The sequence below is a fragment of the Callospermophilus lateralis genome, chromosome 12, assembly GCF_048772815.1.
Source record: "Callospermophilus lateralis isolate mCalLat2 chromosome 12, mCalLat2.hap1, whole genome shotgun sequence".
Classification (NCBI taxonomy): domain Eukaryota; kingdom Metazoa; phylum Chordata; class Mammalia; order Rodentia; family Sciuridae; genus Callospermophilus; species Callospermophilus lateralis.
This window is the reverse complement of record NC_135316.1, coordinates 96954763-96967974: the sequence shown is the minus strand read 5'-3', so window position 1 is coordinate 96967974 and position 13212 is coordinate 96954763. Positions and strand designations below refer to the sequence as shown.

General features: G+C 41.9%; 1 protein-coding gene across 1 annotated transcript in view; it reads left to right on the top strand.

Annotated features, from left to right (window-relative positions):
- Nucleotides 1–13212, top strand: part of Abcc4 (ATP binding cassette subfamily C member 4 (PEL blood group)) — a 223790-nt gene that overhangs the window by 142723 nt on the left and 67855 nt on the right. The window contains exon 20 of the mRNA XM_076871929.1: nt 1319–1398. Within this exon, the coding sequence (XP_076728044.1) occupies nt 1319–1398 (80 nt within the window). The remainder of the gene's footprint in view (nt 1–1318; nt 1399–13212) is intronic.

The window sequence follows — 13212 nt, the reverse complement described above, 5'->3', positions numbered from 1 at the left end:
TCAGGGTCCCACCTCTGTGTCTCTTTACTTTGAGCACCTATAAAAAAGTGCTTGGCATTGTGATCAGCTTCTTTCTCATGCATGGACCCATTTAATCCTTGGGACAACCCTGTAAAGCTGGTGTTATTAAAGGCTAAGGAAAGTTATCACAGGGCCTGCCAAAGATGTCACTAGAAGATATTTTCTGGAGTCTGTATGCTGAGACAGGAAAATCAAGGCCCAACTCATATCTGACTTGAACACCCTGTGCTTCCTGGTGGAACACAGGTGTTCTAGGAAGGACTGCAGGGGCTGTGGAAGTCTTACTGCTGATGGTCCTGCTGTTTTGTGGTATGCAGGCTCTGGAGAAAGCTAGGCCCCCTGCCAATGCTGGGAAAAGCACAGACGCCCCAGGTCTGCAGCTTGGCTTCCCAGAGCAGCTGCTTGGGCCCTGGGGGCACTATACAAACGTGTCTCTCAGGCTTACCTGTAAAACAGTAGGCCGGGCATGTGTGTACCTTCAAACCTCCCATCTCCACTGCCCGCCCCCTCTAGTCATTCAGAAGAATAGATGCTTATTAGTTCAACCTTCCATTTCTTAAGTTTTTATGGTATAGCATTTCCTTGGATTCTACTAATGAATGATAGGAAGGGATCTTTAATCAATCCGCAAGTATTATTTTCATTTCTTCTTGGATATTTAATTCTTTATTGGCCACACTTGGCACTTGTCTGGAAATAACGACTCCTGCTCCAGTAGTACACCCACCACTTGGAAGGATTTCAAGTTTTCCCAAAATATGAGGGGTCATGAACCCTCCTGGGGGTATGTGTGTGTGTGTGGTGGGGGGAATGCAAAGGTTACGGTTACATTTATTAAAAAATGTTCCACTTAGCAAAATTAATTCTGATAGATAACGGGAAATTAATATTACGATTAGGATTGACTTGTTGATGTACCTAAGTAGCACTTGAATTCAAGTCCTAGATGGGATCTCAAAAGAAAGGGAACTTTCTAAAATCCACTAGTCCTTCCTGATACTGTCACAAGACTCCCCTGCCCAACCACCACATTTTTTTTTTTTTTAATTTTCGATTTTTAAAATCAGGGCCACATTGTAATTCCCTGCCCAGTACCATTTGATGGTATTTTTAAATTTCTCTTTAGGTATCATACTATTTTCTTTTTCTTTGCCACTGACATTGGCTTATTTCATATGAATGCATAATATATTGAATACATATGCATTTAAAATATTGTTTTGATTTGTTTGTGAATTGTTTCTCTTAAAGGGTCTATCTGGGGAAATGAGTAATTTCTCATATCCTGTTTTTGCAGGAAGAATTTTAAATCGTTTCTCCAAAGACATTGGACATATGGATGACTTGCTTCCCCTGACATTTCTAGATTTCATCCAGGTAATGTAATAGGAATGCCAGGTTTTCTAATGGAAAGTTGAAATTCCTATGTTCTCAAGGCTTTTCATGGGGGTTAGGGTGGGAGTAGGGCCCTGGGCCTGGTGATATGCAGTGCTACCTTAATAAAAACCATGTTTGTAGAAGAAAGGTGTGGTTGTGATCAGGAGGCTGAGTTAGCATGAGTAATACCTGGTGTGTAGGAGTGGCCATGCCGTCCTGTCAGAGTTGGTTCGTGGCAGCTACATGCTGGGTAAGTGGCTCTCAGCCTGCCTCCCAGGTATCTGGCGTGGTTTTTTGCTTTACTGTGAACACATTTCATAATATAGAAACAATCAGCTCTCACGGAAAGATAGCCCAGATTAACTAAATTATGCATTGTATTACCACAAAGACCAAATATTTACTGCACCGTTTTTTGTGTGTGTGTGTGTGTGTGTGTGTGTGTGTGTGTGTAGGGGATAAAACCAGGTGTGGTTACTTACAAAGAAAAGATTAGTAATAATAAGGTGAAAATAATACTTTGTTAACAAGTACAATAGAGAGTAGTTATTGCAAATACAAAGCCTTTAAAGACAAGCGTGTTTAAGCCAATGATTTGAGTATAGGATCAAAGTCATCTCAGAAAATGTCTTCTTTGTTTTTCTAGGCAGCTTTCCTTTTCACAAGTTGATTGCTCTGTCTTAATGTGTCTTAAAAAAAAAAAAGCCAACAAGCCCCTTGAAGTATCTTCTATAAAGAATTTGTTTTTGTCTGTGAACTTGAGGTCCTCAAGAACAATGTTGGGTCATTTCATCTCATGCGGTGTTTTTTTTTCTTTCTTGTTTAATTCTGCCTACTTTGCAGTGATTCGGTGATTTTTTTTTCTTTTTAAGTGTTTATTTTTTGGAAATGAAGTGCATCTATCAAAAGCTGCACATATTCTAAAATCCCAGCTTCTGTTGCTAATGCATCCTGAGTTTGAACTGCTTTTACTTCCCCTAAGGGCCAGTTGACAGTTCTAACCGTGAGCCAGGTTAAAGGATAAGAAGAAGTGCTATGAAGTGCATTTACTGTTTGGGCCTAGTGGTCCTTCTCCCTTTTCTTTAGTGCTCATAAGTTCTCTGAGTCCAAGGTTAGGACAACCTCTGGAGTCCCTGGTTTTTTTTTTTTTTAAAGGAGCCCAAATTACTTAATTTGGAAAATTAAGTCAGAAAAATCAGTAATAGTCCTGATAGGAATACTGAAATTTCTATTAGTCACACAGAAAGGAGGCAATAAATATATCTAACTGCAAACAGCGTAGCCCTTGGGCGACGGCATCCACTGTTCACCAAGGGGAAGTAAACCGAGACTTACCTGGGACTCACGGGTGGAGTCCTGTTACTGCAAACAAGCACCTCTGATTTTTTTTTTTTTTTTCTCTACTTCAAACTTATTTGGTAAATGTGTCCTGCTGGATTTAGCTAAGTTATTCTTCCCCAGGAGCAGTCTTCCACTGAAACAGTTTCATTTTTTTTCACAGAATACAGATGACTGGAAGTACACATTTTGACAGTGATTGTTAATTACTTTGAGAAGATTTTGTGAAAGGTTGCTTTCCTTCGCAACTTCAAGTTAGGCGAAGGCTGGGTTCCCAGCGCCGGCTGGCCCACTGTGTGCTTATCAGAGTGAGCCCTGCTAATTAGAATCCCTCATGTGTTTTTCGGATGGCATGTGGAGGGAAAGGATGCTACTTAATTTCAATATAGACACTCTCAGCAGTGTGAGGAGAGAACATTCTAGTCTCGTTGTACTTCTGTTTAACCAGACAGACAAGGACCTTTTTTTTTTTTTTTTTTTTTTAAATCTGCTCACATAATCTTGGTAAACTTATCATTGTTGAATACTCTTGGTCCCAATTAGCTGATTTCTTGAGTCAACCGGCAAAGGTAAATCTTGATGGTATTGTCTCCAAGAAAGGAGTTTTATAGAGAGGATAACTCAGTTATCAATTATGATAAAGATCTATTGTCACTTGTTTTGTTTGCAGGTGTCTTTAATAAGGCTTCCCATAATCCCGTCAGGAAGAAATATTTTCTCCTTTTAAAAATAGTATTAGCTCAATATAAAAGCGCTGATCCCTGCCATTGTTGTTGATTCTTTGAGGGACATTTCCCAACATTCATTGTTTAAATGGTTGTCAGGAGGAATCAAATGAAACTCCATAAACAATGCCCTCACTGGCTCATCTGACTTGTGTGCGGAGCCTTTCTTGGGAGGATTTGCATTCGATGAGTGGGCTTTTGACTGAGCTATCGCCCGGATCATTTTGAAGTATTTGGGGCCTGTTGCTATATTAGCCAGCAAAGGTTTTTATTAAAGCCACAAAAAAATGGAATTTAACTTGCCCTCAATTAAAGGCCAACAAAAGTCTTAAGTGTAAATTAATTTAGTTTTTTTTTTTTTTTCTTTTTCTTTATAAGTTGGATAGGACTGTGTAAGGATAAAAACAACCAGCGGTGTTCTGGGACTCTTAATGGAATCATGTAAACTTAAAATAAACACTATTATGGTAAGCACATAGAATGAAAACTAATTTTCCAAATCAAATACATTATATTCAATTCATTTTCCCCAATCAACCAAATGTTTAAAACCTGTTAGTTATAACAGCAATCTTCTGGAAATTAATTAGAAGCCTATTAGCTCTGCTAGCTGAGCCGAATGAAGGGGTTGCTCCTTACATTTCTAAATAGTCTCCTGAATTAAAGCGAAGCAAGGTCAAAATGACAATCAGCTGCACTCACCTTTTGGCTCTTCGTAGTTGATCTTTAGGGTGGTGGTGGTGGGAGGGTTGTTTGGTTTTTCAGTGGAAATTTTGTCAACTCTAACTCAACCTTTTAATACATTTTAAACATTTAAGTACCCATCAGGTAAACCCTACAGGTAGCATGAATATTATCTGTCTCAGCAGCGGTGCCCTGTCAATGGCATGGGTGTCTGAAAGGGAAATGACTTTTCAAGCCTCTTGTCTGCTCATCAATTCTTCTAAAGGGTTCATTAGCCCCTTTCAAAATTGAGATAGTAGAAAATTTCCTGTCTGCCTTTGTTCTTCATGTCATTAGCAGAAACCTCTGTTGACATCAGCAGGCCCAGGGTTTCAGTGTCGCTCATCAGATTCTGTGGGTATTTACAGCACAACCAGCTTCCCCCTGGGTGCAGAGAAACTCACAAAGCACGAGGCCTTCTAACCTCGGCTGCTGAGTCTGACTGAGACAATGGGGTTTAGCAAGGACTGGGCTGTTTTATCAGGAAGTACCCTTGGTGATGTCTAGCAGGAGGTAGGGTGCTTGCTGATACCCAGGAAAGCTGCACATCATCTGATATTCTTGAGCCAGAAAGAACTTGGCAGGATATAGTAATAAACAGAATAAAAATCAAAATTCAAAGCTTAGAAACCCCGCTGGGGATATAGCCCAGGGTTAGAGTACTTGCCTACCTTGTGCAGGATTCTGGGTTCAATCCCCAGCATCCCCAAAACAAAACTTAGTATCTTTATGAATATAAAGATACTAAGATATTATCAGGATATTTTGCTGGTTTGTATCTTTTTTTCTGCCTGCAGACATGCATGTGCTCATGCTTTTTGAGAATTAAAACGAATAGCTATAGAAATAATATGATTCCTTTTTCCCTATGGAGTTTCATATCCAAAGCATGCATGCTTGATTACTTTTTCTATAAGATAACTGGGATAGACCTTGTGTTTACAGTTGAGTCTGATGCTGAGGAATCAGTGAGGGACCAGAACATAGTCCCTCTGCTTCTGACATGATGTTCAGAGTCACTGTGCTCTGTAGAAGCCAGGCAGAAACCAGGGACAGAGTTGCTCTGATGAAATGACTGAGATAAGGAAATCCTATTAAAAGGTGAGCAAATTCTTTCACTGGAAAGAGGTTTTTTGCCTGACTGTGTCCCTGGTACTTCAACAAAAGATTTGTATTTGTATGAGCATTGAGGGGGTTTTATATTGTTAGTCACTGTAGAATTGCTCATGGAAAACAGTGGCATATCTAGTTTGGAAAATGTTTGCCATTTGCCGCTGTCCTACATTAGAGCGAGAAGTTCAGAAAGGGTGAAGGGCAGAGGGGACAGGTCATGGAACAGTAGTGATCCAAAGGTGAGTTTTTGACAGATGAGGGTAGAAGAGTAGATCAAAATGGAAGGATGTTTCAAATGTATCTTAAGACATAAATATACCATTGAAAATATTATGTATAGAATATGAGGTAACAGCCTGCAGGTTCTGGGAGGGTTGCCCTGGGTTTATCAGGCAGTTTAGCTAGGGACTGTCACTGCACATCTGGCTTAGGAGTGTTGTTAAAATATGTTGTGTTTCTTTGCTGTTTGAACAATTGTAACTTATGTAAATATTAACAAGATTTTGATCTGTCAACTTAAAAGTTGACATTTCTATGAAAACAGGAATCAAATACAGATATTTGAAGATGTTTATCTAGATATCAGGTATGAGAAATCAGTGAGGGGGAGACTGTTTGAACAGGAATTTGGCCCTCAAAAGTTGATGTATTTGGGTAAACCAAAAAAGAAAGCATAGATCACTGAAATTCACATTTTTAAGTATGTGATGAATATAAATACAGAAGCATAATTGTAAAACCTCATTTTCTTAAAATAATGTTTGAATTGTTAATAGATGCCATATTTGTAATTTTTAATAGCATTTTAGTTAAAATTAATTGTTAAAATGGTAATTTTTAATTTAAATTTAATAATGTAAACATTTTTTATATTTGGTGGGCAGATATGTTGTATGACACTGTTTGCAATTAAATGTATTATGAAAAATCTTGAAATTCCCCCAACAGGAAAACATTATTTCTATTATAAATGTATGAATTTTGAAAAGAATTGCTAATGCTTTTCAGTACTTCTTATTCGTATACCATGCCCCACCCCACTGATCTTTTATGAGCTGCTTTTATTGTGTGTTGGATGTACAGAGATGAAAAAGAGCCTTTTTCTTCATTTGCCAACAAGCGTTTATGGAGTGTCTCGTGTGCAGGCCCCATGTTGGGCTTGGGGATACAGAACTTGAGTGGAATAGGATTCTGTCTTCTGAGGCATGACGCTGGGAGGGACCCATAGAACGCCACCAGTGCAATGCTGGGTGACAAAGTTACAAAAGAGGGAGCACTGCAGGAGAATGGTTAAGACTTTCACAGGAGACATGTTTCCAACCCCAGGTGTGCACTTTCAGTTGTCTTATTTTGGGGAGCTTATGAGACTTCCAGAGGTAGGTGTGCTGTGGGTAACTGGAAGCAGGAGTGCTTCAGAAAGAGCTGGTACCAGTGTAGAGCCTGCGTCTTCTTCCCTCAGGAGGTAGTCGGTGACCCTGTGGCAGTGGATAGTAGTTGACCCTGGGCAGTGGTTGCCCAGAGACAGGGAAGCCCTTTGAATTCCATGAGTTCCTGAGATTTAAAGAGAAAGCAGAGAAACAGAAGAGCTGCAGAGTGAGCAGAAAGGAGAAGAGGAAGACTGGTGTTGGGGAAGCCAAAGGAAGATGGTGTGTTAAAGAGAAAGGAGAAGGTGAGAGACAAGGCATCAGGCCAACTGGGTGAGGGGGGTCCCTAGTGACCACCAGGAGGAGCAAGTCCAAGAAAGGAGGCCAGGATGCTGGCTATGGCATGGTAAGAGCAGAGTGGACTGGAGAGAGTCCTGTTTGGAATATAGGGTGTGGGGAGGTGTTGCTGGGTCCTGGAGTATTTAGTTCTTGTGGGGTGCAATGGGGGGACATTGCATGTGTCGAGGGATAGGTGAGGCCGAATTCAGAGGGGTAAAGGCTGGACAAGAATCAGAGATGGCTACAGACTTCCTCTCTCCCTTCAGGGAAGGGGTTTAGCATGGGATGCCCTGAGACTCGGGAGGACAAGGCAGGAAGCTCTCTCCTCCATGGCTCTCCTCAAGGACCCTGGCTTCCATAGTGAGTGTGAATACTCACTTTCTGAGTGCCACCTAGGAAGTCCTGGAGGGAGAAAGGAAGTGGCTACAGCTTTCTGTTCTGTTGGTTTATGTTTTTAAAGTTATTTTAGGTGCCAGGTGTGTTCCCACTCAGGTTTTGATGAATCTGTTCATCTTTGGCATATCCAATAACCTCCATCATTTTAACTATATTACTTCTGAAGACTGTTTATATACCTTTTCTCAACTAATTTCATCTCTTGCTCTTAAATGCAATCTCGGGTCAGCTCCTTCTGTCTTTGCCTTCTCTGCGCTGTAGCGATTGGCCTGTCCCAATCCTCTGAAATCAGCAGATACCTTTGTTCTTTGCTTGAAAATTCCAGTATCGTTGCTGGTTTCAATGCTTAGACTAGATCTTCTCCCCTGAATCAGAGACCTGACTACGTCCTAGAAGGGTGAATCTCCTCAGTGGATAATCAGATTATGGCTTCCTCTGGGTCCAGCTGGGGAGCACCTGTAACTAGAACAGGGACTTAAACCTTTTTCTCACTGATTAGCACCCTCTTAGAATCGGTTATGTAAATAGATCTGTTTTGCTTCACTTGCGTAAGTTTTGGGTTATAACAGACAAACAGAGAATAAAATTCAGATTCCCTAGCCCTCATTTCTCTCCAACTCATAGAAAGAAGGCACATACCAGCTAGACTGAGCGTGGTGTGTGTGTGTGTGTGTGTGTCTGGGTGTGTGTGGGTAGAGTACATTTGCACACTTTTAGCCCATTTTCATATGTATCTTCTTTATTCTTCAAGGTCAGCAAAAGGTTCCCTTCCCTGTTTGGGACACTTTATTGTTTTACTCTTCTCTAGTTCATCACAAAGCCATGTCTGTGTCCTACAGAAGAGAAGGGGTCTATTACTGAGCATGGTTCCCTTGGCTCTCTCATTTAAGACTCCCTCATCACCTGTGAGTTAATATTCTACAATTAAAGTATAGAGCAGTGAACAGGGGGCTTCGGCTCCTGGCAATTGATGCAGGAGGCTGAAAGTGGACAAGCCAGTAAAGCCCATCAGCTGGGCCCTGTGTGCTGCTGGTGCCTTCAGGAAGGGCACGTGTTCAGGAGTGATCATAGGAAACACATGGTCCAGGTGATGCTGAGTTTGAACAATAAGAAGGAAGGAGTCATGCAGAGGTCAGGGGCAGGGTGGGTGAGGAACAGTTGCCAAGACTCCAGGTGGCTTGTCCCCAGGAAGAGTCATGTGTTCATCTGAGGAAGAGGAGACATTAAGTCTCTGGAGGACCACTGTGGCCTCCAGACCCAGTGGAAAAGGCTTGGCCTGTGCCCTGGGTGCAAGGGAAAATCACAGGGACAACTTAAAGGAGGGACATGTTCACTTTGTGTGTTGAAAGGAGATGTCATCCTATCTCATAGGATCTTTGTCCTCATCTAAACTTTCTCATGTCTTTTGTCACCAATTTGGAATAAATAGTTTCTTATAGGAGAGGCTCTGGGCTTGTATTCTGCAAATCCCCTGAGGCCACACAAACTGCTGAGTGCATCCACCATGCAGAGATGTCTCCCTGTTCAGGAGGGGAGCTTCCTCCTTCTGGCAAAGCTTCCCTAATTTAGGGCAAACACCTGAGTGCCATGGTCAGGATGATGTCAGGTTTTTGTTGTTTTGTTGTTGTTTTCCATGAGGCTGGACTGATTCAATTTTTCTATTTGGTTATCTTGATTTTTCTAAGCAGAGTGAAGTTGTTGTTAACCAAGAGTTCTTAAGTCAGCACATAAGGTGGAAGACTTTTGCACATTTGTTTGAGTTGTGCTGTGCACAGCTCTGGGATAACACTGTGTGAATAAGGAGGAAAAATTGGCTGTGACATACCAAATACACATCGCTCAGGTTGGAGCTTAACTTTAAGACTTACTGAACAACAGGTGATTCTATATCATACTTGTACTATTGGCTGAAAGGGTGTTCTTTATAGATAAGTACATATAGGTATGATAAAGTTAAATTAATTTTCCCCTATATTTTTTATGGGTGCATTATGATTATACATAATGGTGTGATTTGTAATATATTCACACATGAAGGAACAGTGTAATTTGGCCAGGATCAGTCATTCCTCAGTATTTCTCCTTTCTCTTCCTCCCTCCCCCTGGTCCCTTTCCTCAACTGTACTCATCTCCTTCAGTTTTTCATGGGATTTCCCTCACTACCTTTGTTTCCTAAAGTTGAATTTAAATACTATGTATAATATATAAACTACATAGAAAAAATATCATTTTCATTTAATTAAAAACTGTCATTTAATTAAATTGAATGTTGAAGTAATTTAAAATTTCAGTATTCTTAAAAAACAATCAAGAATCTTGGCCATCTCTTTCTGATGTTATTTTTTAGTGATATCTTTCTGGAAAGATAGTTTTGATACATTTGATTTCAGACAACACAGGCTGCCACTACACACACACACACACACACACACACACCCTCCTCAAGGAGAAATGAAGTCATCAATATGTGATCCTTTAAAATCAAATACTGATATACATCTTAAAATGTAAATTGAGGAAAATAATATTCATGGCTGGAATATATGGTGTGCATTGATCTCTCCTTGAACCAGGGTTGGCATTTTAGCCAGTTTTGAAAACTTTTCTGAAGACTTTACACTTGAACCTGGAGATATCTGGACCCAGGCAAGGATGTCGAGCAGGCAGGGAGCCCCTCTCCTGCCTGGTAGTGTCCTACAGCGTAAGGATGTGTGCTGTGTCTGTGCCTGTGCCTGTGTCCTCTGAAGATGTTATCATTCCCAGCTGGCAGGCTTCACTGAAGATAAGGCCACAAATCTGGTTCATGTGTGCACACATGGTACCTGTTCTCTGAATCGTGTCCTTGTTCTCCGATTTCTCTCTGTGGCTTGTGGTCTCCTGGAAGAGTCTTTGTGGACTCCTCCTGTTCTCTCAATGCTTGGTCCCTGCATCTGGGCTGGGACCACTGCATGTGGCCTCCTTCCATGCTGTGCCACAGTGGGCCTCCTGTCTTTGGCTGTTGACAGACCCCTCACCCCATTTCTGTTTGGTGTTGGGTAGTGCCAGGGGCCCCTAGGTTTATTCACCACCCACGTGCCCAGTGGTGAATAAACCCGGATGGTGTTTCATGATGGGATTCTTTCTGTTTTCAGGAGAAACACAGGAGAAGTTAGTGAAACCAGTTGAGTCGCCACTAGGGCTTCATGAGCTGGAACTAAAGATGGCCACTTCAGACTTGCTCTTGAAGCCCCAGGGTGAACTTAGCCCTGACCTGTTAACTCCATTGTCAGTCAGTGCTCTAGACAGAATGAGGAAGTCGGCAATTGTTTTATCTATTCATTCATTTTCTCCGCCTGGGTTAGGTGGTGGTGCTGGCATTTCCTCTGCAGAATGCTAGTGAGTGGGCTGCCTCTCAGGCCCACGCTCTGCCCCGAGTCACCTGCAGTTCTTCCTAAATGTGTTCATGCTACTTGTCCTTGTAATTTCTTAACGACACACTTACCATCTGAACTGATGAATAGGAATGGCAAATAACGAGTGGTATGGCAAGTTGAAGGCTTTGAAAAGATTTAATGAAGACTTCACTAGTAAGTGTTTTTTCCCCTTCCGTAATTTAAATGTGGATGAAAATAAATGAGGGTCAGGGAGCAATGGGAGGACTAGAAGAGGACCCTGTACTCAAGAGTTTCCCAGGAGTCTCAAAAACTGTAGGTAGTGCATTATAGGTGTGTTTATATCAGATCATGAGAGACTCCATCATCAGATCAGACTCTAGACATGTTTTTTGAAATATATCCTTATACATATTGGTACCAGGGATTAAAGTAAGGGGCACTCAACCACTGAGCCACAACCCCAGCCCCATTTTCCTATTTTGTATTTTATTTAGAGACAGGGTCTCACTGAATTGCTTAGTGCCTTGCTTTTGCCAAGACTGGTTTTGAACTCTAGATTCTCTTGCCTCCGCCTCCAGAGCTGCTGGGAAATATATTTTTTTCTTTGTTCTTTGTAGATATACATGGCAGTAGTTGGTAGTACATGATGTGGATTTACTCTGGTTGTGTATTCATATGTGAACAGAGGGTGGTCACGTCTGACTCATTCTACTGTCTTTCCTGTTCCCATTCTTTCTCCCTTCCTATCCATGTTTTTAAGTTAAAGCAAAGTTTTAAGGTTTTGCATTATTTCAGAGCTGGCCTTCTATATGTTCAGATCACAGCAGGTAAGCAGGCTTCTTCTGTACCCTGCCTGGGGAAGTTGGGGAAGGCATCCAGATGTTTCCTGAATCACATGTAGAGGAGGAGGACATACATGGCAGGAAGCCCAGAGCATGGAATGTTTGCAGGGAACCACAGGGTAGGACAGCCATGTCAATAAGCTAGAGATGGGCATTGGAGGAGATAAAGGTGGGTGGCCCCAAAGGGGTCAGACCTTAGGGAAACTTGTGTTTCAAGAGTTTAGTTTTGCTGTTTTTTTGAAATATATCCATATATATATACTAGGGATTAAACTAAGGGGCACAAGCCTATAATCCCCGTGGCTCAGGAGGTTGAGGCAGGAGGATGGAGTTCAAAGCCAGCCACAGCAAAAGTATGGTTCGAAAGTATTCGGTGAGACCCTGTCTTTAAATAAAATACAAAATAGGAAAATGGGGCTGGGGATGTTGCTCAGTGGTTGAGTGCCCCTGGGTTCAATTCCAGTACTCTCCCCCCCGTTAAAAAAAAAAAAAAGTTTAGTTTTGGAGTGTTAGGTAGAAGGGTACAGGGAGGAACAAGAGATGACCAGAAGGATGGAGTTACAGTAACACAGGGAAGACAGAAAAGGACACTGTTTAAATGCCATTCCCTTGGGACATCCAAGTAGGAACACCAAAGTGTGGGTAATATAAGCCCTTGGTTCTGCATAGTGGGTCCACATTGCAAGATAGCTCCTCCCCAGGGCACATGTCAGCCACAAGCCCTTTCCCCAACAGCACCAGCATGCATGCCACCATGGTATTTGCTAGAGTAACCTTTAGCTACTAGGTGTGTTGCTCTCTAGTCAGATTGTAGTTGCTGGCAGAATTGGAGCTGTTAGCAGTTCCAGAGGAAGAAGGAAGGCAGCATAGGAGCCTAACGGATGTAGTCTGTTTAGTGTGCGTTATCTGAGGATTTAAGAATCCTGAAATTGCTTCTGCCAGTGCTGTTGGCTTCCCAGGCTCATGTGTTACTGGCATGAGGGTTGAGCATGCTGCCACAGGTGTGGATGTGCATGACTGGGTGGCACGTACAGCATAAGTGAGGTTCAATGATCAGGTAGGGTGGAGTAGGGGAGCCTCGGATCCCACTTTGTCATTTCAGTGCCAGCTCTATCATTATTCTTTGTTCTTTTCCAAAGCCACATACTCTGCACCTGTAAAACCCCTATATGCCATAGGGGTTGCCATGAGGCTAAAATGGCATTTTTTCATTAAAATTATTTTTTGTTTTGTTTTAGAGATGGAACCTTGCTATGTTGTCCCAGGCTGGCCTCAAGCTCCTGGGCTCCAGTGGTCCTCATGCCTCACCTCCAAGTAGTTAGTACGAAAGGTGTGTGCTACCATGACTGGTTAAATTATATATATGAGAGAGAGAGATTTCTTCTTCCTCTGGGTGCTGATAATTGAACCCAGGGCCTTGCATATGCTGACAGGTACGCTAACACTGAGCCACACCCCAGCACCATTTCAGCACATGACATGCACTACATATGGGGTAGTTATTTTGAAACTACATTTATTTTTAAATGGGACAAATAGTCTCTAGCAGCATTGGTCATATCGTGTTGTATTATAGTAACAATGTCAGGCAGACACCAGC